The sequence below is a fragment of the Equus asinus genome, chromosome 4 (genome assembly GCF_041296235.1).
Source record: "Equus asinus isolate D_3611 breed Donkey chromosome 4, EquAss-T2T_v2, whole genome shotgun sequence".
Classification (NCBI taxonomy): Eukaryota; Metazoa; Chordata; class Mammalia; order Perissodactyla; family Equidae; genus Equus; species Equus asinus.
Genome location: NC_091793.1, coordinates 139664447 through 139692384, shown reverse-complemented (window position 1 = coordinate 139692384; position 27938 = coordinate 139664447). Strand labels below are relative to the sequence as shown.

The 27938-nt window shown below is 41.5% G+C and overlaps 1 protein-coding gene across 8 annotated transcripts in view; it reads right to left on the bottom strand.

Annotated features, from left to right (window-relative positions):
* The window catches only part of PARD3B (par-3 family cell polarity regulator beta), a 908373-nt gene that overhangs the window by 345527 nt on the left and 534908 nt on the right, over positions 1–27938 (bottom strand). For all 8 annotated transcript variants that reach the window (XM_014836393.3, XM_070508440.1, XM_014836394.3 and 5 more), the window contains 3 exons: positions 24645–24777; positions 17345–17444; positions 10294–10409 (listed from right to left, as the gene is read on the bottom strand). In XM_014836393.3, the coding sequence (XP_014691879.3) occupies positions 10294–10409; positions 17345–17444; positions 24645–24777 (349 nt within the window). The remainder of the gene's footprint in view (positions 1–10293; positions 10410–17344; positions 17445–24644; positions 24778–27938) is intronic.

Genomic DNA, 27938 nt, shown 5'->3' with positions numbered 1-27938 from the left:
TACTCTTAAAAGACACAAATTTAAAAGCATATGTTCAGTACAATCACTTTTGGGAAAAATTAGAATATAAAATTACAATTATGTATATATCAGAATAAAAATACACAAGACTAAAGAGGTTTTGCTTTTTAAAGAACAAACTGCAACTATTGTGCTTAAAAACAAGACAGCTGCCCTCCTTCCCCAAGCAACTTTAATCTCCACGTAAAGTATCGCCAATAACAAATATTTACCACTCAGAACACCATTCAGAAGAGACGGCTGTGAGACTGCCAAACTTCATTTAAATGTATTTATTACGCTATATGGTTATATTTTATTATTATACTATATTTAATTATATACGTATATATAATATTTTCAGCTAAAACGACTCACTTCAAAAAAACAACTAAAATGGATTTGTTCATATTTGTAAGGAGAATTTAAGTATTTTGTTCTATTCTTTGAAGCTTCCTGAGCTTCATATTTTTATGAAGATGTTCTTATCATAGTGCAAAAAGTTCTTTAAAAGGAATACAGAATTTCATTTAAATATGAACAATGCTTTAGAAAGCAAACGCAAGTGAGGAAAAAACGTTCCTATTTGGCTTTAGTTAACATGCTTAGTATTGGAGATGTGGAACCCCAACTGAGGTACAAAATACAAAAAAGACAGCATTTCATGTACTAATCCAAGTTTTAAGAGGAGCCCAGAATATTCCAGTCTCCAGGATAAGGCAGTTCCTCCATTGATTGGGACCTCCCATCAGAGCACAAACAATGCTGTAAACGTACAGAAGTTAATTAACAGAGCTCTGCTGGAGTTGGGTATTGGGATAATACCATTGGGTAAATTTCAGTTACAATCATTTCTAAATTTCATAGTTTTCTTTATACCTCGTGGGAAAATAGAACTTTGGGTTTCTCTTCCAGACACTGAATTTTAAAATTATCTACATATTCCACCAAACAATGCCCCAGCTTAAGAAAATATAACCATAGTGAAAGAACCACACGGCAACACTTGAGACCATTTGTGAACACACGATTGCATTAAGGATCTACATGCAAAACCCACAGGTAAGCTCTTCCCCAGTATTTCCCAAGACCTACTTGAGGAGCATTTACTTACACTGACAATTCGAGGTAGCCACCAATTACAAGAACACCGTGTAGGAGACATGGAGGCTGATGTCTAACACTACGCTAACATGACCCTCTCCGCGACTGCTCTAGCACTGATCATGACACCGAATCCCTGATGTTCTAGGCATCAGGTTAAGCGTTTTGATATAGGAGGGATAATCCTTGCTTCAAGGATTATGTTGTTTCTGGCTGAGGGCATATGAGAGAGTCGTGCCTCTCAGTCTTTCCTTCCACAGATGGTGAATGAGAGCATCTGTGTGTAAGGGATTTGTGAGCATGTACTCACTGGAGAGGATACGGGGGCGAAGTGGCTGGACGTGCCACAACTTTCAGACAAGTCTAAAACATATGCAGTGGCATAAAAGTACAATTTCTACACAAAAGGCATCATTCTCCAATTAGTAGAAATAATGAACACAAAGTCAAATTATTGTTGAAAATACATTCCTTAGAGAATGTGAAGAATAAAGCAGGAGGAAGGACACACACGGACTTCTAGGAAGACAAGCATGTCCTTTGCAGACAGAAGCATTTTTACATCTTTGCTTCTAACCCAAAGAGCTATTCTAATTAATTTAAAACAGAATTGGCATTATTTTGCTATATCTAATATAATGATCTAGTTATATTACAGATAGAGAGAAGTGATCTATAGCTCTACAATTTAATTAATACTAACCCTAGTTTATAATTCCTTTTCATTCCTAAGTATGAGACTCACCTAAAATTTAACTATGTGCTAAATTTTAGTTAACCCAAATGTGGGTTTTCTTCCTGTTTTGGATGGCAGTGCTGTCAACTGGTGTGAAGTAAGCTCTTCTACACTTTCTTTGCTGGTTTCTCTTTTCTCACCAGAGACATCTCTCCAAGAATTCAGCCTGAGTCTTGATATGTAACTTCTCTAAACATACTTGTTTTCATCTAGTCACCCCAAGCAGTTATAGCTGTGTGGTTACAGAAACTATTTAATGGTACTACGGTACACTAAGAAAAAATGAAAAGAACCTGTATCCTTTATCGAGTACTGAAAAATAAACAATGGCCCCTTTTCCATAATTCTCGTGAATTTTGCTTTGTTCTCTGTCCTCAAGAGCTGTTTTAATTTATATTTCTATTTTTTCCTTGCATACCAAATATGTCACAAACCGGAATTCAGTTCCCCATCACAGTAACATTCGCAGATTTCAAAGCTTGTAAACACGGTGTATCTTCTGATGTGGCTATCCTTGCCTGATCCAGTTTTTAACAGACAGGAGTTTTTCAATATTAGCCATGAAAATCTCTACAGAGAGCCCTCATATGCTTCTTAAGTCATTTCTCTTCCAGGCAAGATATCCTTATTTCTTTCAACTGTCTTTCACTGGACATGGTTTTGAGACCTCTCATCAATATTGGGATGCATTCTACACTGTTTTTATCTCTATTCCAATACTGTACCCAGGATTAGATACAGTTGTAGATGTGCCATGACCAGGCCAGGGAGCAGCAGAACTATTGTCTTCTGTGATCCGGTAACACAGAACTAGCTTTGGGGTTGGCCATGTCAGGCAAGCAGCCAAAAACCAGGGACATCCTTGGGAACTGTTATTAGCTCTCCTAAATTCTGTACTTGGAAAATTGATATCTTTTAAACTGACTTCAGCCCATTACCTTTCTCTTCACCATTCTGTCTAAAATAACCTTACCTCTCTCTAGTTTTCATTTCTACCTGAACTTGGCGGCAGAGAAATCATCTCTATCTGAAATTCTAATTTATTTATTTGTATACAACTTTATCTTCTATTTACCCAATGAGAGTGAAAACACCACGACTGGAGCCTTTGTCTTTCTCACCTAGAATATTGCCTGGGATATTGTAAGTATCCAATAAGTGCCTGTTAGATGGATGCATCATTCTTTATTAAATTCTACCTTCTTCAATTCTGGAGAAATCATTTGAATGCTAATGCTGTCAATCTGACATATTACCCAATTCTCTGAGACAACATCTCCTGAAAATTTGGTAAGAATACCTTTCATGCCTTCAGCCAAGTTACACATATCTACTCTTCACCCAATTCTGTGCGTTTTATTAGAATATAGTGAGAGGGGCCAAGTACAGAGTCTTACCGTATATGTTACTTAATTCCTTTCAGAGTGACAATGCGCCTTAATCAGCACATCTTAGGAAAGGGCATTCTCATGCTATTACCTACGTGGGTGTATAATTTGGCCCATAAGTGTCAACCAAAAAACAAGTTGAAATATCTTTATAAAGATCAATGTGGCACAACGAGAAGGACCTGCGACGGAATACACAACTACGTACTGGGGGGCTTTGGGGACAAGAAGAAGAAGAAAAAAAAAGAAGATTGGCAACAGATGTTAGCCCAGGTGCCAATCTTAAAAAGAAAAAAGAAAAAAGATCAGTGTAAACTATACATATAACATTCCCCCGATTTCTCAGCCTAGAAAGCCTATCAAAAAGGAAAGGGACGTCCGTTGTTTCAGAGATCCCCACGGAGGTGGCTGGTGACCACTACTTTGTTTTTCTTATTTCACAAACATGGAAACCCTCTGAGGATCAGCACCGAGAGCACTAGTTTCCCCATTGTTTCTGGGACTCACCATCTTTGTGAAAATTGGTAATATGCTTCCTGTCCCCCCGTGTGAGTCCTCCTCTTCATCATTCCTAATGACTGGGGACAGCGGTTTCATAATCCCAATCCTTTAGCAACAGGGACGTAAACTGCTTAGACTTCCATCCGCGGGCAGCCATGCTCGTCCAGTCTGACCGACACATGACGCACCCAGGACCTGGGCGGCTCTGTTCTCTGCCTGACGGCTGATAGGTGCTCTACACAGGAGGCCACTCACACACCTTCTTTCTCATGCTCTCCAAACAGCTGCACCGCCTAACTCTAGAGGTCTTGTAGCCCCATGCAGCTGTTCAGCTCTTCCCACGTTTATTCTTTCAGATTATTGTTACTCTCTTTTTCAATTTTGCCATTTGGTTCTCTCTTCCTCTTTTCTACACAGCCAAGGTTATCAGTAAGTTCCCGAAGCAGACACACTAGTATCTTCTGACACGTCTCCCTTTTCTTCCTCTCCTAGATAAGTTATCATTGTCATGTCAGAATTTCCTCTTGGAAATCTTTCCTTAACTCTGAGTTCTCCTTTCCTGCTAGAGTTTCAATCTAGGTAAACGCAGCAAGGACCATTTCTCTTGTCTGCTACTGAGTCCTCAGTGTTAAATGCACTTCCTGGCGCACAGTAGGCACTCAGTAAACATTTGTTTGATGAATGAATAAACATTTTCGGTAAGGTAATTCCTTAGTTTGACTTCCCAAAGCTCAGGGCCACACCTGACTGTGTCCTTGTCTTCTTCCTCATCTATCAGTCTATTAGGGTTGGTAAACAGACACTTTCTTTTAGTATCACCATTAATTCTTCTTTACCAACCAGGATTTTGGTTTTGTGTTTTTAATAATTCAGATATACCTTAAACAGCAGAAATAGCAGTCCTCAACTTGGCTGTCACCATCTCCAGAGGTAGTACTTATTGATGCACAGTAAAGAAGATCCATGGATATAAATACAAGTTTATATTAAAATACGTATTCACATATTATATGACATATAATATGCATTAATTGATAAACCAGCATCACAATTATCTGAATGTAAAGTTTTATAAAAATTCTCCCACGTTTTCAACATTCAGAATTGTTGTCTTATTAGTAAGAACGCATATGGAAGTACCTCACTATACAAAAAATAACTTTAAAAAGAAAGTATTAGAACAGCAGAAAGGAGTTAATTAACTTTTTTCATGCCCATCTTTGATCTGATGCTAGCGACACCTAACTGATTTGAGAGGAACGTCTGACACGTATGAAAGGGGTATATTCAAAATGTGACCCAAATATTTACCTTTGTTGATATGAGAAATGAGTTGACTTATAATTCACTTCAACTGTGGGTGTCTATAAACATTTTCTACCTTAAAATACATTTACAGCAAACAACCAACAGAAAATAAAGTTGCTGAATTACAGATCTTGCAAGAAAATCAGCCAATTTATCTATTGTCTTGATTTTAGGGAGAGTTATTCAAGACATGTACACTTTCTTAAGAAACTATAAGACAAGGCATGTTAACAATCTTCATTGTCAGGAAGCTTCCTAAAATTTTGTCTGAATGCCTCATGCATCACTTTAAGCTCATTTCCTCTCATTGAACAGAGGGAAGACAGCTGGCCAGCACCTTCCATCTGCACTGCCCCCAGTCTTCTCCTAACTGTGTTACACAACACCCTTCTGAAATGGGAGGAGGACGTCAATTTGAAACAGGAGAGAAAACTCAAAGAAAAAAAAGAAAAATCTTGTGGGATTTCAAACTTAACTTTGAATGAGGCTATAGTTTAGGTCAAGGAATGGGCCAAAATACTGAAGTGCTGCCCCTTGAATAATTCAGACTAATTCTTAAATAGTATTACAGGGTCATAAAACACCAGGCCTGGAAATTAAAGATGTTTATGCCTCATCAGAAAGTCTTTGAATGTGACTCTGGCACACTGCCAACAAGGGCAGCTCTTTTGGGGGAAACCCTATGCCAAAGGGCAAAGAGGCAGCTGTGTTATTCAGCTCCCGGGAGCTTCCAGCTCGACACCCACACAGGCTCAATTATGAGCAAATTAAAGGGATCCAGGCTGAACACAGTAATTCTGGTAATTTAAATAAATAGAGGAAAGTCTACAATTAGTAGGAAAAGATTGATTTTCTGGAAAACCCAGAAAATGACACCCTAACCCCTTTGAATAAGCATAGTTACATCCAATTATTTAAAAATAAATGTTCTTTTATTCATCATTTTAACCATTCCTGATCTGACAGAAGTGTGGCCACATGCATGCCAGCAGAAGTATCCACAGAATACTGAGGCAGAATAGCCTCAAAAAAATCTATAATGGTTATGCAGGAATTAATGACATTGAGTAAAATTGCAATCAGAGTTTTATACCTACATTTTAGAGCACGTGGACAACGTGTTCCTCATTTCCACATTTTTCAAGTACAGAGAAAAATTTAGAGCCATTCAGAAAGAATCAAAGATTTAATACCAGGGAATCTATTAATATAACTCACTATATTAACAGAATAAAGAACAAAATACACACGATCATCCTGTGTAGACCCCTAAGATCACTTAATAAAATTCACATTCATTCCTGGTTAAACAAAGTGAGCAAATAAAAAACTTTTTAAGAAGCTAGGAATACAAGGAAACTTCTTTAACTGGATAAAAACATTCCTATCAGGAACCAACAGCAAACATAATGAATGGACATACACACAGTGGAAGCATTCCTATTTAATCTTTAAATTCACTTTGATGAGTTGATCTAAGTTTATGTGGGAGAATAAATGCATGCGAAGAACCTAAGTAATTTTACAAAAGAAGAAAGATTGCAGGAAGATTGTCCTATACATCATCAAAGAACAATGTAATAACATGATCATTTAAACAGGGTGATGCTGGCATGGGACAGGCATATACCAAAGAATATGTCTAGAAACTGACCTATGTAGGTAAGGGAAATTCAATGGGACTGCATTCCAAATTAAGGGGGAAAGGATATAAAAGTCAATAAATATTATCTATATGGGAGACAAATTTTCCCACCTCATACACCATAGATAAAAATGCATTATAGATCACTAAACATTAAAAAAACAAACAAGTACTTTAAAGTACTAAAAGTTAAAAATAAATGAGATAAGTATAATATCCAAAAGTCATGAAGGAAAAGATGGAAATATTTGACTATAAGACCAAAATTTTTTTTATAGTAAAGGATATCATAATCAAACGAAGAAGGCAAATAATAGATGGCAAGAAATTATTTGCAACATACATAATATCCTAAAGATGAAAGAGAAAAAGAATTAGCAAATGGAAATATTTTTGGCAAAGGCTGTGAATAGGCAAATCAGAATATAAAATTCAAATGGACCAAAAAAAATCACAAACCAAAAAAACCCCCAAATTGTCAATCAAGCTAAATTCAATCAAAAGGGGAAGAGCGAATTGTGAATCAAGATTCATTCACATAACATAACACTATACAACTCCTGTAAAGAAACACAACATGTGACAGAGACGCACGGACAGAGATGGAGCAGCAAAGAGGTGGAGGGTTTGCTAAAGGACTGCGGTGGCGGATGATTCTGACACCATGTTTGTGCCTGGGGGGCAGGGGAAGGAGATGAGACCAGAAGGCTTTATTTTCCACAATGAGAATTGTCTGTCTTTGGAAACGTAAGTGAAAATAAGTAAACGGAACCCACTCACATTTAAAATAATTCTAAGGTAATATGCAAGTTCAAATACCAGCTTAGACTCAGCAGCAAAAATGGTACAAAGACAAACAAGCAAAGCAGGTACTGCTGGGGCCTGGGAGCCTTGGAGACGCCCACGGCCGTCATCAAGGAGGAGCATCCAACACAAATGACACAGTGAAGGCGAGGTTGCAGCTTTTTTATTTTGAACCATATGAAACTGCTGTTTTTCTAGGTCAGAAAACAGTCAAACAGCACTAATTTGATATTCAACCTAAATACGTCAGGATTTTTTTTTTTTTTTCACTTTTGGAAGAATGGATCTTGACCCCGCTGAGAGTATTATTGCTGTGAGCACAGTTACCAACATTTTCAGCAAACACATTAATTCCTTACATTGGCCCAGTGCTATTTTTAGAAATCTCAAGGACTTACAATATTCTTTTCACCTAATCAAACAGGAAAGACGCTTCCAAATGTTTACCATTCTGGTGTCATCTGATTTTATTTGCTGAGAAAGTCAACGCATTTATTGAGCTCACTCGAGTGTTCTGGGGCAGGGGTTCAGAATGGTCCTAGAATGCTGGCCTTCAGAGCCCTCTGCAAGGTTGCTAGCTTCAAAGTGGTACTTCCTGGAAGGCACCAAACTGTGATGGTTACCATAAAATATTTTATTTTATTTTATTTATTTATTTATTTAAATTTTTTTTTTTAAGATTTTATTTTTTTCCTTTTTCTCCCCAAAGCCCCCCGGTACATAGTTGTATATTCTTCGTTGTGGGTCCTTCTAGCTGTGGCATGTGGGACGCTGCCTCAGTGTGGTTTGATGAGCAGTGCCATGTCCGCACCCAGGATTCGAACTGACGAAACACTGGGCCGCCTGCAGTGGAGTGTGCAAACTTAACCACTCGGCCACGGGGCCAGCCCCTACCATAAAATATTTTTACAGCACGTTTTCCTGCTTCTGCTGGATGGTGCATTTTAGCCAAGGCTTTTATTTTTCTTTCTTGGTGGGGAAGATTAGCCCTGAGCTAACATCTGTGTCAATCTTCCTCTATTTTGCATATGGGTCCCCGCCTCAGCATGGCTGACGAGTGGTGTAGCTCCATGCCCAGGATCCGAACCTGCAAACCTGGGCCGAGGAAGCAGAGTGCATGGACTTAACCACTACGCCACCAGGCTGGTCCCAGCTAAGGCTTGTACTTTGGCACTTTTGTCCAGAAGAAAACAGCTCATGGCCCCTGCTAATTACACACACTGAACAAACATCATTGTCATTGTTGTCACTTACGGTGTAAGCACAATAAATTGCAATGGGTGACTGGCACCTGTACATCTTCTGCAAGGGCTATTTCAATTTAAAAGAGAAAACTTCTCAAAAACAAAGTTTTCAGTAACAAAAAATACAAAAACAAATAATGCTTCTGGACATGACTTAGGTTTTATTTTTACAGATTTGATAATATTTTCTCTGGTAAATTAAAATGGGTGCTATTTTTTCTTTTGAAGAGATTTTTAAGAACCATACTACTGGCCACTTTTTTTTTTTAATTAAATGAGGAAAACAGTAATATATTTCTTCCCCCAAATTAAGGGCAGTTTTTATCCATCCATCTTCACAGAGAACTTGGGAAGACAGAACAGGAAATGTTTATCAAGCACTCAATAAAAATAAATTGCTCCTTAAATTACTAGTAATAACCTCTGTCATTGTCACACATGATACCTTCTGTTTGTCAAAAGTTCCCGGTGACAACACAGCCCTCTCTGACCAGGGCTCACCCCAGCCTCCTTGCCGGGGCTTTCTATCCATCGTTCACTATAGGTGATTACTGCGAATGTACCCCCCGATCTAGTAAACGTATAGAAAATAGAACCCATTTCTCGTTTCATCACGATTGGACATTTTTCTGAACTGCTGTAAATGAGCGAGAGGTAAGTGCTATTTATCAGACTGTGTCGTGGAGCCGCAGTTTGGATTATTCTACTTTCTTGCTGCTACTAATGAAATATGTCATACGCCCCACGGACAATGCTCAGAGAGCTTGGCCTCTGGGCGTCCAGGAAGCAGTGACTATCTTGCTGAGAGTCGGTTTGGCAGCCGCGCTCTCCTCTCATAATTCTCTCTCTCTGAGAGCCCATGGGGGCAGCAATGTTCTCGGGCATCTGGGATGTCCTCCCGGGCCACACGCTCCGGGGCCTGGACAACACAGTTTGCAGGGGCCCTGGCTCTGCTCGGGCAGCCAACAGTCATCCAGAAATTCCCTGAGGGGCTCAAACCTCAATGAGGTTGTTCAGGCACAGATCCAGGGTCCCCTGACATCCTCAACCTGGCAAACCAGGGACCCTGCTTCCCTCCAGTGTCACAGGATTTGGGGATGGGCATTTAAAGAGATGATCCTTTCTTGCCATGCCTATCCATCGCACACAGAGATGGGAAGCCCTGTGCAAGAGGATGCATTTAACTACATTATCTTCTCAGGCCCTGCAACAGTTCGTACATATAGAAGAAATGGAAAGGCACAGGACGAAGCGAGGGTTCGGATACAAAGGCAGGTGAGCTAAAGGTTGATGGCATTCAGATCCTCCGGAAGGAATGATGGTTTTTCTGACCTATATGGACCACTTTACAAAAATAAGTCATTTATCTCTCTTTTAAAAAGGGGTAATTACGATTAAATGTGCAAGAGGAGACAGGAAGATAGGAGGACCGAATCCCCTCCTCCAGGCTTCAGCTGACCTTGCCCCTGAGGTTGGAGTGGAGAAGACAAAGGCAGGACATTCAGGAAGACAGATGGGCTGAGGCTGGAGAGCTGACCCGGGTGTCACCCCACCCGCACTTACCCAGGTCCATGCTCTTCGAGGCTTTCAGATTCAGCGATTCGGGCTGCCTGGCTGGTGTCACCAATCTGAAGTTGATGTGCTGATCCGGAAAACCTACTGCCGAGTCCACTCCAGCGCTGTGGAAAGAAGCCATACGCCGTAGTTAGGGTTAGAACAAAATCTTTTTTCTTTTTAAAGGAAGCAGTTCTCATTTTGAACAGAGCCTCTCACCCCTCCCTCTGCAGGTCCCACCCGTGCATTTTCACCCAGTTCTTGAATCTTAGGCTTCTTTTAGGAGATGTAGCAACTCTCTTTTCATGTATTTTATCACATTCTACAATTTAAGTAAAATATTCTCTGGATAATATTGTGTTTTCCTCTCCACTGACTTCTGCTAATTGGGATCCTGCTGTCTCACGTGTAACTTTCAGCGGGAAGGCGACTCTAACAGCACTGGCCCTTCCAAGGATGTCACTAGATACTGGCAGAGCCTCAAAGAGGGTTAGGGCGTTTCTGCAGGATGAGCATGCCCTTCCTTCAAAAACAAGTGAAAGGGGAGCATCCTTCAGAGAACACCATCCTGTGAGTGACTGGCGGCTGCAGGAGTTTGGTTTTCTACTTTATTTCGGTCTATTTTCTAAAACTCATGTCAATGCTCAGCAAATAGTCGGCTCGTCAATAATACCAAAAGGAACTAACAGGAAAAGCACAGCTGACAATGGAGACACCAGATACATCAAATATCCATTACAGGCTTTCCAGCACTTGTAGTCAAGCTCAGAGAACTCTACCTCTACTGAATATTTCATTTCTGTTGCTTGAGGATGGAGGGAATTCTATAAGGGAATTAGAGAAAATGCCTGATTTCTTGATCTAGGAATAAATTGTATTTATATACTTTTTATAAATTAAATTACAGCCACTTTCTCCCCTGGTACTCTCGTATGTTTACAAAGCAAGTACGGTAGCTCATTTCAGCATAGCTTTCTCCGAATCTTAAATCCAGTGAAACTCAAGTCAAGTATCCTCAGTAAATCTGAAAGTACTGAGCTTGAGTTTTTCAAACAGTTGGGATTTGACACTTTAAACAATAAAACAACAAGAAAAATTGTTATGAGTGAGCATCCTAAAATGCACAGGGGACCTTGATTTCTTAACCAAATATACCAAAAGTTTAATCTTTGCTTGAAACTCACTAGTCATTGCATATTCAATATCGCCTTGCAGCAATATTACAATTAACACGCAGCAATAATACTGCTGAGTGAACGCATAAAGCTGCATTCTTGTCCTGCAGCGGGTGGGTTAGGACGTACCTGGGACAGGCAGCAGAGCACAGCGCTCCGGAGCACAGACGCCAGAGCAGGTCTGCCTGCTTCTACATCCTGGCGCCGCTGCTGTGGAGCTGTGGGACCTGGGCAAGTTACGGAGCCTCTCTGTGCTTCCATTTCCTTACAAATAAAATGGGTATAATTACAGTCCCTACCTCAGAGGGTTGTTAAGAGACAAAACGAGTTGAGACTCACACAGTAAGGGGAGGCATGTCTGGCATAGAGTAAGTGCTATAGAAGCATTTAGGAAACAAAGAAGCAGATAAACAAATAGACCTGCTTTTGCCTTCCAAATTACCCTAAGTTTCTGAGCTTTTCAAATTATCCATGCTTTTTACCATTTCTTTGCCTTCCCTGTTTTTGTCAGACTCTCAGAAGGCCTGTGACTAAGAGCCTCCTCTCCTTCTATTTAGAAGGGTAGGGTTGCATGGTGGTTAGGGCCCTGGACCGGAGAGCAAGACGCCAGGGTACATGGCCTCAGTTTATCCATGCATAAAATGGATAATGAGAGAATTTACTTTATAAAAGTTGTTGTGAGGCTTAAACAAATTAAGATACGTTAAATACTGACAATAGTGCTAGACACGAAAAAAAAGCCCAATAAAAGTGAGCTATTAATCCATTTCTTTATTTCTCTAGGTTCTGGTGGTCTTTGAACGAGGGTCTGTGGCATTCTCCAGCAAAGAAAGTGTATATGTTTTCACAAAAATTTCTCAAGAAGTTTAAATCTACACTTTAGAATTAGGAGCTCTTTTTGGCTTCTTTCTTGGTGTCTGGCTACATTCTCAAGATGTAAAGGCACTGACATATAAAACGTATTAGATGTGGTCTCCAGTGATGATAAAATACGCTGATTGTAAACAAAAATCCTTGACCCACTAGCGCTATTGACCCTGGCCTGGCATAATAGCACTTCTCTCATTGTTTCAGCCCATTTTAAAGACAAATTCTGTAATGCGACTGTGAACACAAGCTTTGCCTGAGCTTTGATGTTTCAGAAGCACTTGTCTTTAAATGTGTCATTCGACCTTTATTTGCACTTTGTTTTTCATCCTTTGATCTCTTGTGATGATGTGGCTTTAGTGTCAGAAAACTCATGGCCTTCGTAGAATCAGAGAAATTAAGAGCCGGAAGGTGGTAAAGGCCACCTCATCTGACTCTTCATCTTGCAGATAAGATGCTGAGGCCCAAGGAGGAGGTTGATGTTCTAAGGTCACACAGCTGGCCAGCAGCAACGCCAGGAGCAAAGCTGTGCTTCCTTGAACGTTCCCAGAGCCACAAAGGCCATGGCTAGAATGGCGGTCAGCCTGGGACACGGGTTGCTGTTGATCCCGAACCCACAGAAATCCAGCCTTCCCCTTTGACTACAGATCTGCTCACGCTCTCTTATGTAGCTCTCATTTTAGGTTAAGGTTTTGTTTCAACAGAGTGGTCCCTATCATGAAATAAAAGAAAACCAAAGAGTTAATGAAAACAGATGCCATAGGTTATAATGAGCACCTTTAGGGAGGAGGTTAGGACCAACATGAATATTCCTCTTTAAAACACAGATCACACTGCATTTAAAGCGCTGTGCTCAAGGCAGTCTGTGGGAATCTAGCCAACTGAGTAAGGTGCTGGTTAACCCACTTCATTGTCTTAGATTACTTTATCAAACCAGGCATTCACTGACAAATTAAGAATAAGAACTCAAATTTTCCGAGACACTGGGAGAAAACCATTCCCACTCCCATTTAAAAATAACAAGGTGGTTGGGGCCGACCCCGTGGCCCAGTGGTTAAGTTCGTGTGCTCTGCTTCGGAGGTCCAGGATTTTGCCAGTTCGAATCCTGGGTGCGGACATGGCACTGCTCATCAGGCCACGCTGAGGTGGCGTCCCACATGCCACAACTGGAAGGACCCACAACTAAAAATACACAACTATGTACCGGGGGGCTTTAGGGAGAAAAAGGAAAAATAAAATCTTAAAAAAAAAAAATAAGGTGGCAATGCTACTTGATGCAATAACATCAAGTAAGGATCAGACTAAATAAAGGGAATCTTTTTATACAGATGTTGAGCTACAAGTAAGGATAGTCAAAAAAATGAAAAGCTGCTTTGTACGTATGAATAACAAATATGCCCTGGTATATGTATACCTGAACATGCCCATTGAATTGATCCCAGTGATATACACATCTGTTACCATAGTTTTGAACACATTCAATAAAAGAACGCCTCCTGCCATGGTACAAAATGGCTGATTCCAGATTGGCAGGTGTTTAAGGAGGGAAGTAAGTGGAACATGAGACACGATTAGAGCCAGTGTGAGCACACAGTGACTTACACAGTGAGGGTAGTATTGAATTCACTGATGTGAAAATATTTTAGACATGTAAGTTAGACTAGTGAAACAGTTTGTAATTTTATGCTACATATTCAAAAATTTTGGAGTGAGAGGGTGACGCCATGGTTAACTATAAAATATGACATTTTCATTTGAAGGAAGTTAGCACGTGCTCGGCTGAGCGGCTGCAGTGGAGGTCGTGGGAAGCTGGAAGTTGACAGAAGGCCAAAGACACGTCTTAGACAAAGGCCATGTTTTCAGCATGAGCAACCAGGGAATCTATCAAATGGAAACGATACTCAATGTCAAATTATGCCACCTAATGAATAAATAAGGGGAGCATGAAACAGATGCCAGTGTCCAGAGTGTGGCGACAAATCAGGAATGTGAAGGACACAGAAGACCCAGCCACGGATGTTCAAGGAGAACTGTCTGAAATAAAGAGGCGGGGTAAGAAGAGTGTGAGGGGAAAGCCTAAAAAACATTAAGTCTCAAGTCTCAGGTGTCCAAGGACAGACTTCCACAACTGGTTATTATGACTGAGAGTAGATGCAGGGCATGAGGGAGAGAGAGAGACAGACGGACAGACACAGAGCTGAGAGAGACCCAAGAGGGAGGGAAAATATGAACAGGTAGGGAATAACCAAGCATTGGCTAAGCTGTTAATAAAATTCAACGTATTCTGTCTGCTGACTGATCTGCCTTTAACTCTCTCTGAGATATCACAGAAGAAAATATATTTCCTTTATGTTTATTTTTTATTTAGACACATAGGCGCTAAACTTTTGTCTAATAATCGTTGACATAATAGTACAAATAAGTTCACTAAATTCCTGATTTCCCTTGGGTGCGAAGAGCAGCGTTTTCCACTCCTCAGGCAGCAGCCGCTTTCTGTCCCAAAGCCTGGCTCCGTCCCTAAAGCACCACTTTCCCCTTTGAGAGGGCTTTCACCCTTTTCTTGAAAGACGGGACGGCCCTTTGCTAGCCCTCCTGGCTCCCTTCCAACCTTTCCTCCACCCTGAGCTTCACACCAACCTCGCTGCTGCTGGTCACCTAGGCAACGCAGCAGCCTGCAGGACTGTGCTGGTCAGGGGATCCCAGGAGGGGGAGTTTCAAAGCTTTAGATTTCTTCCTTCCATCTTGAAAATGTCTTTGGCTCTGTCCCCTCCTCTCCAGCCCTGCTGCTTCTCCCGTCATTCAAGCCCTTCTCTCCTCTTGCCAGTCCCCAGACTCCTCCCCTTGTCCATGTCTCCCCCATCCACTCAGCCTCCACAACTCTAGTCACTCAACCTGACATTTTCACTCCTAGGCTTGAAGCCCTTCCATGCTTCTCTATTCTTCTCTGCAGAAGCATCACAGAGGCATCACAGAGCATGGCAGACAACGACAATGTGGGGTGAGGAATTGGTGGGAAGGACGTCTACCGGCTATAGATTGGAGGTTCCACCCACCCCTCCTTGGACTTCCGACACCTGTCTCAAGTCCAGGTTGTTACCTGTGCTTCTGACCAACTGGCTGTAAATCAGAAATTCCCAAGACCCCCTCCTCGGGTTTGACAATTTGCTAGAGTGGCTCACAGAACTCAGAGAAACATGTTACTAGAAAGGATACAACTCAGGAACAGGCAGGTGTAAAGCTACACAGGGCAGGGGATGTGGGCAGGGGTGTGCCACTCGCCCCACATCTCCACATGTTCACCAACCTGGAAGCTCTCTGAACCCCGTCCTTCTGGGTTTCATGGAGGCTTCCTTACACAGGCATCACTGATTAACTCATTGGTCATTAGCAATTGATTCAACCTCCAGCCCCTTTCCCTTCCCCAGAGGCTTGGGGCAGAACTGAAAGTTCCAACCCTCTAATCACTCTGCACTGGCGGCCAGCCCCCACCCTCAGGTGCTTTCCAAATGTCACCACATTAACATCACAAAAGACACCTTATTCCTTCAACACTTAGGAAATTCCAAGGGTTTTAGGAGCTCTGTGCCAGAAACTGATGAAGACCAACTATGTATTTCTTATTGGCAATCATAATATCACAGGTTTATATCTGATTCATCTTTGCACTCTCTCGACAGTTTTGCACAAATACACAGGATAAACAGCAAAGTAGAATGAAAGAAATTCTTTTTAAAATGGATTTTTTTTAATGCCACCAAACTGTCTTTTATTTTTCTTTTTGTGAGGAAGATCATCCCTGAGCTAACATCTGGTGCCAATCCTCCTCTTTTTGCTGGAGGAAGACTGTCGCTGAGCTCACATCTGTGCCAGTCCTACTCTATTTTATGTGGGACGCTGCCTCAGCATGGCTTGATGATTGGTGCCAGCTCTGTGCCCAGGATCTGAACCTGCAGACCTTGGGCCACCGAAGAGGAGCACGTGAACTTAATCACTGTGCCACCGGGTTGGCCCTAAACTGTCATTTTTGACTCAGGATTGAGGCAGGCAATGGAAATGAATGAACAAAATTAAATATGTCCAGGTTTTCTTTTAAGAACCCCCCAGAGACACTGATCTAGAAATTATTGTGATTATCAATCTAATTCATGAAATATACCCTATGAGTAAGACAGCCGACTTCAAAAACGTAGGAGTCAGAGACAGCTAGATATAGGTAAGCTTCCAGCTAACAGAGGTAGCTATACTCTTGTTGCATTGCTTTATTTTTAGCAGATTGTAATAAAAAGCATAATAGGAAAGACACCAGTATTGCTGCAAGAAAAATGAAAAAATTTCACAGGATTATCAAGGGATGTAGAATGGAATAAAACACACAGTTTTTAACAGCCATAATAAATACAGAAAATAGCAAAGGGACAATTTAATGATTTTTAAAACTCATCAGAAGAACAAAATCTATGAATTCCACTAGTCAAATGGTGTGTATGCTTAGTAAATCTCTCTCATGCCTGTGTGATTCTAAAAATTATTGATTTTTTTGGTTTCTATTACAGAGTGGATATAATATTGGGCACTCTTTTCAACATTTTAGTTTATATATGGTGTTGCTTTAATTTTTAGATTCCATTAACTTTCTTGGAACATCTATTTTTAAAATACCTTTAGGGTTTGCCAATTACAAATGAGAGAAAACTAAGCCTTCTGTCTTCTCGGTTTTGTTTTATAGCTTCCCATATAACTTCTTTGAGTTCCAGTGCCCTAGTTTTTAATTTGATAAAAGAAAATTCAACAATTTTCTTAAATATTTTAATCATATATGACAAATCTTAACAAATTCCAGGAAGTAAAATATGAACAATCTGAGCTATGAACATTAGCTTTGGGAAGGTTTCACTGGAAAGGAATTATAGATACTACGAGATTTCCATTCTGGAAAGAAATAGAGTTAAAATAAGGTTGCTGGGCTTTCCCAGAAAACCATACCAGGGAACATTTACGACGTATCATTTTATCGATACCTGTGGCTGTAATCTTCAAGGCCCAGTTCCAGAACAGGATGTGGTGATGGGGAAGGCGGTACTTGACTCTCGGCCCATCCGTCACCGGGCAGCGATGGCTCTATAAACAGAACAAATGGAGCCGTGGGAAACCGGAGGCAGAACCGCTCACGCCCGGGGTTGCTGCAGTCCATCTCCCAGACGCAATTTTCACCAACACATAAACCAACCTTGAAATAAGTCAGTCCTCACATGGGGCTGAAGGATTCGTCTGAGAGCTGGTGCAGCCTGGTCCAGGAAAGCTAAGCCTGCTGATGTGTTTTTATGCTGGTGACCTGCTGGCAACCCCTGGCAAGTCAGGTCCAGCATCCTGACTACCTTCTCCAGTCCAGGAGAGGCTGACTCCTATTCATCAGCTGTGATTTGTGGGAGATTAACAAAGCCACTTCTTTTATGACTTAATGTTTTCGTAAACAAGACTCTATAAGGAATGCTCTGGATTATATGGTGATTTAAACATTTGCCTCAGTGACAAAAAGTCCTTCAACAAAACTCACGAGATGCAGTATAGCTACTCACCATTTAGACACAGTAGATGGGAAAAAAACCCTCTTTTGCATCTGTGTCATAAAGGAAACCCCCCAGGTTTGGAGTTTTGGAAGCAAAAGACTGGGGTCTGAATCCTAGTTTTCCCATCTACTAAAAGTGCTCACTTTTTCAGTCTATTCTACACAGAAAAAACTAGACATGTCTTCTGAATATTACAGCAACTAATGACAAGTAAGGTTGGTCGAGATCCGACTGCGTACCAGACGATGCGCTAGGCATTATGCACCTTATATCATCTAACTCTCATCACGAATGACAACATCAACTAAAGGACAAAAAGCATTATGGGACATCCTGGGTAAGAGTATGGTTTATGGAGCAAGACTGGATGTTCCCAACCATGGCCCCAAATGCTGTGTGAACTCGGGAAGATGACTCAGCTTCCATAAGCCTTGGTTTCTAAATCTGTAAATTGGGGATAAGAACACCTTCATTGGAAGAGTATAGGGATTATATAAGATGGTGCATATTCAAGAGGTAATTTATAAATGCAATAAGTGCTAATAAGTAAAGGATTACATTTTATACATCAGAAACTACTGTTCATCTATTACAGCGAGACACTTGGTACAAGGTGGACCCTCTTGTCCCTGATTGCTGGAACAAGAAAAAAGTCCCCCTGTCCTTGAGAAATGCTGCTGGTAACAGAACCTGTTTTGACTACTCGCCCACACGGCAGGTCTGATGGTTAATTTTATGTATCATCTTGACTGGGCCATGGGGGCACCGGGATACGGGGTCACACATTATTCTGGGTATTTCTGTGAGGTTGTTTTTGGATGAGATTAACGTTTAAATCAGTAGACTGAGTAAAGCAGATGGCTCTCCCTAAGTGGGTGGGCCTCATCTAATCAGATGAAGGTCTGACTAGAACAAAAAGGGTGACCTTCCTCCGAAAAGGACAGAATTCTTCTTGCCTGTTCAAACTGGGACATTGGCTTTTTCCTGCCCTCAGACTCAAGCTGGATCATCAGCTTTTCCTGGGTCTTGAGCCTGTTGGCATTCAGACAGGAACTACTCAGTGCCTCTCCCGGGTCTCCAGCTTGCTGACTGACCTGCAGATCATGGGACTTGCCTACCTCCATAATTGAGGGAGCAATTCCTCATAATACGTCTCTTTCTCTTTTTCTCTCTCTCGCTTTCTGTACACAATCTCATTGGTTCTGTTTCTCTGAGAACCCTGACAAATACACCAGGCAAGGCCTTGCTCTAAACTCTGTCCTAGGGACTAGCATAAAATGCAGCGAGTTCTAGCAGTGCTGACGTGTCCTTGGGAACGAGGCTTAAAGCAGGAATCTGATAAGTAAGATGAGCAGGGTAGAGAAGCATGATGAGTAAAGGCAGCCAGCACAGTGCCCCTGCACCGCCCCCACCCCCAGGGATCCAGTGATTTGGTAATATGGCGGCAGTCATATTTGGTATTATGGCAGCCAGACACTTGCTGACAGAAACAGAGCAGAAGGACTACAGAGTGCATTGGGGACATGGGACATATTGGGATGTCTTTCTGCCTCCTTCTGACGGTAGCCTCAACTTCTCTGTCCGTCTTTACACAGGGTAAACACAGCCATGCTCAGGTGACTTGCCTGCTCAGAAACAGTTCAGGAGCACACAATGGCCTGCAGAGCAAAGGTCTGTGTCCCAGCAGCCGACTTCATCTCCTATCACTCATTAGCCACCCAAGACTGCTTACCGTTCCCCAGCCACAGCTGGGCTTTCCTGCCTCAGCGTCTTTGCTGACATGAGTGCAAAACTGCACTCCACTCATGGAAGTCCCACCTTCTCCCAAGGCCCACGTCAAACACCACCTTCTCTGTGAAGCCTTCCCTGCTGCTCTGGGATCTGTCAGCACTTCCACTACAGGGGCAGAGAATACTGGTGCTCATTTCATCTCTCTTCCTCCTTTCTTCCTGGGCACCAGCTAGACCTGAGGCCCCATTTCCCCACCCTCTTCATACAAGCCTAGTCCTTGGGCAAAGAATGTGAGTTGCTATGGGGATGTCACTGCCCACCTCAGTGGTTAAGAAATAGTGTACCTTCTCCACCTCCTACCCTTTCCCACGATCAGATGCAGGTAGGACGGAGGAGCTCTAGAACATGGCCCGGCCACCAACGGAAGGAGCCCAGGTCCCTCAGCCACTGCCTGGAGCACAGCGCCCCTCCTCTGCTGCCAAGTCTCACTGTGCTGTGACACAAGCAAAAAATACACCTTTGCTGTCTTTATCCACTGATGATTGGGTTTATCTATTAACAGTATGGAAAATAATTCTCGCATAACATTTATCACACGTTTCTTTCGCAATGAGCTATCTGCGGATCCATCATCCATTTACGGGTATTGATTTCTCTCACTGGACTGTAGGTGACTTCCTCCTTGTCCTCCTCTTCCTCCTCTCCCTGCTCTTCTTCAGCATCTTCTCTGGCTACTTCAAGTTCTATTACAATCACTAACTTTAATTTTTATCCTATTCACATGAACAATCTGTGTTTTAAATTAGTGACAGGCGCTGGGGTAAATGCCTTCTTCATCTTGACCCTTTATCCTTGGTGCTTTTTAAATAGCACATGCAGATGCTGTAAGGAATATATATATTTTTTCTCTTGGCCCAAACACCTTTGTTAAGCCCAATATCAGTGTGAAAACCTGGAATTCTTTTCTCCTAAAAATAATCTTTCTGGGTTTCATTGAGTGTACAAGGTAAGCCTTGATGTCCCTCTATACACACGCCTGTGGGTGCTGACACTGCATCCTCTAGTCACTGCTTCACTGATGACCAAATGACCCTTATTTTAATCACCATCTTTTTTGTTGTTACTTGTTTTACAGGATCCATCCTGCCAGGGCCAGATCAGAAAAGAAGGGTAAAAGAGATTGTGACTTCAGATGAGGGCTCAGCAAGCTCTACCCCTGGTCCAAACCAGCGCCCCCCTGGTTTTGTACATAAAGCGTCATTGGGCACAGGCATGTCCATTCATTTATGTGCTGTCTGGCTGCTTTCCCACCACAGTGGCAGAGCTAAGGAGTTGCAACAGTGATCCTATGGCCCGCAAAGCCTAAAATATTTACTATGTGGCCTTTTACGGACAAAGTGTGTACCGACCCCTGCTTTAGACTGTTCTGGAGGGCAGTAACAGCATTGTGTTTATCGTTGCATCCCTGAGAGTGTCTTCCACACAGTGGAGGCATCCGATAAGTATCAGTCCAATTGAAAAGTATAATTTAATTTCTGAGCACCGCTCAGAGGTGGTACCTTGCTGCCATAGAGGGGTGGATACACGCTGGTTCTCAGGAGGAAGCACATTAGGAATAATTATACGATTGTGTGTCTTCTCAAAGGACCCCAGGGAACACACATCCAGAGAGACAGGACATAGAACCAAAATTTTGGATATGGGCTAGGGATGAAAGGCCTAACGGACACCTCAGTGGGTGACCCTGGGCAGATTTGGGGGCAGGAGGTGACTGAGGCAGGGGCTGGGGTGCTCTTGAGCTGAAAGGAGAGGAGAAGCAGAAGTAGAGGACAGAAGGGGACGTGAGAGCAAGGAGAGGAGAGGTGACCACAGACCAGGGACCAACCACATTTAGGCTATTACTCAGCCAGGGGGAGACCTGCCAGCAAGAGTCTTCAGAAAATACAGCACTGGTGCACTTCATTATCATTCAAATGCTTAATAGGATTTTGCAGTAACCCCCTGGGACACAAACCTTCCCCCTTATTACCATCTTGGAGCACCACATGTATTCCATTGTGGGCATTGCTTGCAATTCCCCACCACAAATGTGAATTTTCTGGTGTTACAATTTCCACAAATGTTAGTTCTAAAAATGCCCTTTCTGTGTAGCAGCTTGACAGGAATATGTATATATATATAAAAAATAACCCTGGAACTGTGGGTGGTATGTACTATTATTATAAAAATAGATGGAACACAGCATATCAACATTGGATTTTTAAATATACAAAGGAAAGGAAGAAGGGAAGAAAAAAAGTTAATGTTTTGGCTGTAACAGTTCCTCTCCTCACTAGACATTACATTTTGTCAAGTCCATCTTGTTTTTCTAAAGCAGCTCCTTAAAAAACCTGGTGGTGGTGAGTGAACACTCACTCAGCTTTCATGAGTCCATGGCCTATTGCCACCTCACTGAAATTCAGGAACTCTCAACAGTTCTCAAAATGTAAAATGTTATTCATATTACAAAGAAGTCAGGATCATAATATTCTTCTACAGCATCATGTTTATAAATTATGCTATCTATATTTTTTGTCCCAATCAACAGGCTTACATAAAAAGTAAGAGAATTTCATCCACTGGACTCTTACAATTAAAATTTAATGAGACTATTCTTTGATAAGTCTAATTCTTATATCCGAATATTGTATCACAGATTCGCAAGGAAATAATAACAATAGATTTTCTCGGCTTTTTAAAAAATAGTGTTTAGTAGACTCAATTATTGAAAGAACTGGATTTTATTTGTTACCTTGGAAATCAAGGTTGGGGAGGAAGTGTTGCAGGAACCTTGTAGTTAGCTGATCTGCATGGCTTTTTCACTGGTGTAAAAGTTGTTCTACCTGGATCAGTGTCTCAGGAGGAAGAGAACAGGCAGACCCTCCCACCTGCACCCCAAGGATTCTAACTGTTCAGTGGAAATACAAACTCTAAGCATTCGACTGCAGCTCTAAAGTATCACAGCATTCTGTTTCTAGCTTGTGTTTTGAGTGGACTTTATTATTTAGAATTCTTTTCCGTGTGTGCCCTTACACTTTAACTAGCTTTATGGTTTTGTTATTTCAGTCTTTGCTATCCTTCTTAGAGACATTGGCCTATTCCTGGAGTAACTCAATGTCCTCTAAAAACAGGCTGTGCTATTATCACCTCAGCATCGAGATTTTATGGGTGTTGAAAATGAAGCAAGACAGGAGGTAAGGTGCCCAAAGTTCTCTTGGATGTCGCTGGTGGAATTGGGAAGAAAATCCTGAACTTGGATTGCCACTGGACCACATGTTGCTTCAGAATTAAAGGTGAGTGAAATGACATAAAGGCTAGATACTTTAATAGAGATGCCAACATTCTTGGTCATCACACGGGCATGGGAGCCAGAAGGCTGCTCCTTCCCCAGATTCTCCCATATCGCGATTTAAGGTCTCAGAAGGAGATCTCGCCCTGTCAAGAAAACTTCTAATTTCTTTAAGAAGATGAGAAAAGACATACTGAGTATTTCTTTATCTGATACAAAGTAGAGTCAGCTTCTAACAGACATTTTTAGTATCGGGTGAAAGGATTTCAATAGTTTCAAGGGAAACTTGAAGCCAGGGCCTGTGCTGTGGTTTAGGGAATGAACTCGAGTCAGAGAGACAGGAGCTGAATCCAGGCTCTGCATACATCAAGGACGTGGTCTTGGGTAAACTGTCTACTCTCTCTGACTTTCTATTTCTTCATCTGTAAAATGAGGATAATAACATTACCCACTTCGAGTGTGCATGTAAATTGCTTAACGCAGTATCCAACACAGTAAAGATGGAAGAAATGGTCACAGCTGTTGCTACTAGTCTCCCTAAAATGGAGGAATTCAGAGGAAAAAGCAACATCCCATTCTGATGAAATAATTTAATTCTAGAGGAACCTCAGATTTACAAGTCTGTTCTGATGGAGTAATCTGAGTCTAGAAATTGTTCCATGTATTTAAATTTTGGTAACATCTTACGTGTCCAAAAAACAGAGGACTGATTACACAATCAACATGTAATGGCTGCAGGCAGTAGATGACCATGCAACTACTGGATGTGACGCTGTAGAATATTCACTGACATGGTGAGATGTTCACAATGTGCTATTAGGTAAAAAAGCAATTTCCTGAACATTATATATACTATATTTCATTTTCATTTCACTTTATACACACATATTTGCATGAAGGAAAGACTTGAAATATACATAAAAATGTTATTGATTAGTGTCTTTGATAGATAGAAGTATGAGTAATATTAAACTTTCTTTTTATTGCCTTTCTCCAAATTTTCTGTAATGAATATGCATTGCTTTCGCAATACAAAAGATTAAAGTTATTAAAGAAAGGAGACGCAGGGAAATAAAGGAATTTTCTTGGTGATCTGAAGTATAACTTTTGAAAAACAAAGAATAAAATCCAAATTTTTTACATCTAGAGCTCTAGTAGAAATATGATCCATACAAGATATTAAGGGACAGTAAAAGTGTAGTGAGACAATAACAAGAACATTCCAACTGTCACAGAATGGTCTCAGTTTTGATATTTACCACATTAGAATCAAGCATAAATCTTTGAATCTTGTTATGAACATTTTATAGTTTAACACCAGTCCACATATTTTTAAAGTTTAGTAGTTACTGATACTTGGTAATTTCCAATATTAAAAGGTTGTAAAAATAAATAAAGGAATAACAGTTTGCCCGTTTGCCATTTTGTTTCTCCAAGCATGGTTTGTTTTATGCATAACCCTCCATGTTTGGGGCACAAGCATAGAAACTGTCACTTAAACTGGAGGCAATGCCAGGAATCACTTCACAGCTTCCGAGTCGGCTCTCCACCCATCTCCAGTGTTCATGACTCAGAGCAACAAAGTCTGCACTTAGTCTAATTAACTGCCTTTTGTTCCTTCTTTTTTAATAAAAAGACACTCTCGAGTTCTCTCACACCATCTGTGGTGGATGAAAATGGATAGACTCTTACCTTTCTGCCTGTCTTGTGGACTGTACATGCCAAACGGATGCAACGCACTATTCTCATTTCTCCTGGAGGTGGGTATAGCGTTTTGAGAGTTCTCAAAGCATGGCTTAGAAAATGCCCCACATTCTGCAGGCTCCTGGGGGGGGAAATAAGAATCACACTTGCTTTTTTAATATGTTCCAACTTGGTCCATGGAAGCAAAGTGAGAGAATGATCGATTTATGAATAATCTTTCAAGTGTCTATTACACGTAAGTCCTCAACTGTGGGAAATCAAAATGGCCCTATCACTTAAAACATCTTTCAATATGAAATAAAAAATACTGACAACGTGGTGCTAAGGGTTAGGAGTGCTGATAGCCAACACAAAAGAGGATTAACTTTATTATTCCTTCCCCCACTTACAACTGGCTTCTTTCAAATTTTCTTCCATCTGGGAGTACAGCTTGTGGCAGTGTCAACACAAGAACACAGTTCATGCCAAGGGTGTTTTTCTGCCAACCAGCTGGCTCCTCGCTCTTTCCCTGGGCGACTAAATGCATATGCTCTGGGACAAGTCAGAACCTAAGCAGGGCAGCTACTGAAGGGTCACGAGCGTGTCCCTCTGCAGACACTATGTCTTTTGGCCAGCAGCTAAAACAGACTGCTGTGACAACGCCAGACAGTGGTTCTCTTGAGGTTTTTCTCTTTTTTTCCATATTTCCTCCTCCAATTTTAATTTTGACAGCCTGTAAACAAATTCACAGTTTCCTTAGAACTGCTGTGCCCAGAATAACCCCCCATAAGCCCTGTTCCACAGGTGCTGAGAGGTACTGGGGGCAGTTCCAGAGAGCTCCAGCTGTTTGTTCAAGAGGACGCAGCCACGGAGAACTGGCCCCTGCTCTTGCTCACATTATGCGTCTCCTGAACAGATTTCAAGGATGGAATTTGGAAGCTGCCTCATGGCTGTTCCCTTGACCATTTGTGAGAGGAACATGCCCCAAACAAAACACAGATCGGATCCCCAAAGCTCTTCCCTTCTGAGAAAAGCATTCGGACCAAACAATACGTTTGATTTATACTTTCCTCTTGAGTTACAAAAATTTGGTGTCCTGCTAGTTAAACAAAATATTTTAAACATCAATGTAAGAATTCTTAGTAATTAAAATGTTTTCAGCTGCCGAAGGTCTGCTAGCTTTCCGTCAAGGCTGATGGCATTTTTCCACGCCCCGGGTCCCCTCTGCCTCTGTGCTGCGGGGCAGAGCGAGCGTCGTGCTGAGGCGCACCATCCTCCATTCGAGCTGGGGCCCTGGGCTTTGACTTAACAACAACAGCAAGAAGGAAAAAATTTTTTTCTGCTTTCCCAGCTCTTTGATAAATGACACAATCAATATCCCAACAACTGATCAGTAACCAGCCTAATTAAGGTATTCAGCCTGTAAAATAGAGCTGTCGTGGAGCCCTCCATTAGTGTCCCAGCCAATAAAAAATATAATGGATTTTTAAACATATTCTGCCTCTACCCAGATGAGCTTGCAGCAGGGAGGGAAATGTTTTGAGGAAGGGGAAAAAAAAGCAGGTCATAACCCATTTTTTAATACCAAGTCTCTAGGCACAAATAGAATTACAATTGAACCTCAAGCTCATCCTTTGAAAAACATGTTTCTGTTTAAAATGATTTTGATTCAATCAAGGGCTCATTATGGATTCTTCATGGGGTCCTCATCAAAACTGTTTACATATCTTGTACATCTGGGTAATGGGAGAAAATACCCCAACAACTATATATTTTGACTTTTCTTAAGTAGCATCTTCAACTTTTTTTATATCAATATAATGTTCAAGCAACCATTTTGGTATTCTTGCCAGATCTGACGGATCTGCCTGAGCATATGAGCTGCAGAGGCCTTTTTCTAGGTGACGGGTGCTTCTTTGTTGTGCCCGGAGGTGACTGCTGTTCCAGGGGACAATACCCTCGAAACATGAGTGCACAACATCTGCTTTCACACAGCAAAACACAGATTTGGGAGATCAAATAGCTTCAGATTTTATTTTCAACTTAATAAAGATTAGCTGTACATTAGGTTTCCGTCTTTATATGAAAAAACGCTCTTTAATCTTCACGGTATCACAGAGATTTTCAATAGCCGAGAGTCAAGTGCCTGCTCATCCCCCATGGAAAGCATGTAAGCACTGGGGAAACTGAAAATGAATCTTGTTTAAATGTCCTCATCAAAACTGCTTTTTGTGCCATTTCTTATTCCCAGTTGGTGCCCTAGTGAACTATATGAACAAGACACTTCTGAGGAGGGGCAACGAATGGAAAGTTTAACACTTTCTTCTGATGGAATCATTGTCAACCCACCCAAAGTGGGAGAATTAACATGAAAATATCTGCAGCCAAGGAGAACACAAAGAATAAAATGTCTCAACCTGATGAGGCAAAATACAGAACACACATCCACTAGGCATTCACATATTCTAGAGAAAGACATGAAATTAGGGAAGATGAGAGGTGGGGGGACTCTTAACAACTGTATTCATTTTCCTTCTTTCCCTTCCTTTTGCTATCTGCACAGTGTGGAACTCTAGAGCAGTGTCTTCCAGACTTTTCTATTCATTGAGGTGTCTTTGTTCCGAGAAATCTTAAGGGAGATGTAACAGGCAGGTGCACAGAAGGGCTGACTCGGGGTCCACAGGGCATCCTTCACAGCCATCTCCAGCAACTGGGTTCCATGGAGTTCCAGGGCTCCAGGGTCAGAATAACATGAAACCAGAAGGGAGCCAGTTCTTTCATGGTGCGAAGCGATATAGGTTTCATAACTATGCACATAAGTCAAGCCATTAAATATTCATGGAAGCCTCTCTGTCACTTAAGCAGACACAAATGTTGGAAACAAGTTGGCTCATTATATATAGTCTCCAGTAATTGGCCAATTTACATTTATCTAACATTTACAAGGTTACATACAGAAGAGTAAAAAGGTACAGTTACTCCTTTCCAATAGCTGATAATACGACAAAGTAAGATAGCATTTGTGGGTTTACCACTTCAGCTTACTCTCTCGGATGAAGTAGGCCTCTGGGGCAACTTCCATCCATTCATTTCACAATATGCATTGTATCTACTACGTGCCGGGAAAGGAGAATACAGTAAGGCACAAAGCGGATAACAGTGCCTGTCATGTACAAGCACTGAGCACTCAACTGCGGCAGTCCATGCGGTCAGGACACGGCCACCATGGGTTCTAAGTCAGGTTCCAAAACTCCAGGGCCCAAGCATTAGCAACTGTGAGCTCCAACTACCTTCTACCCTTGT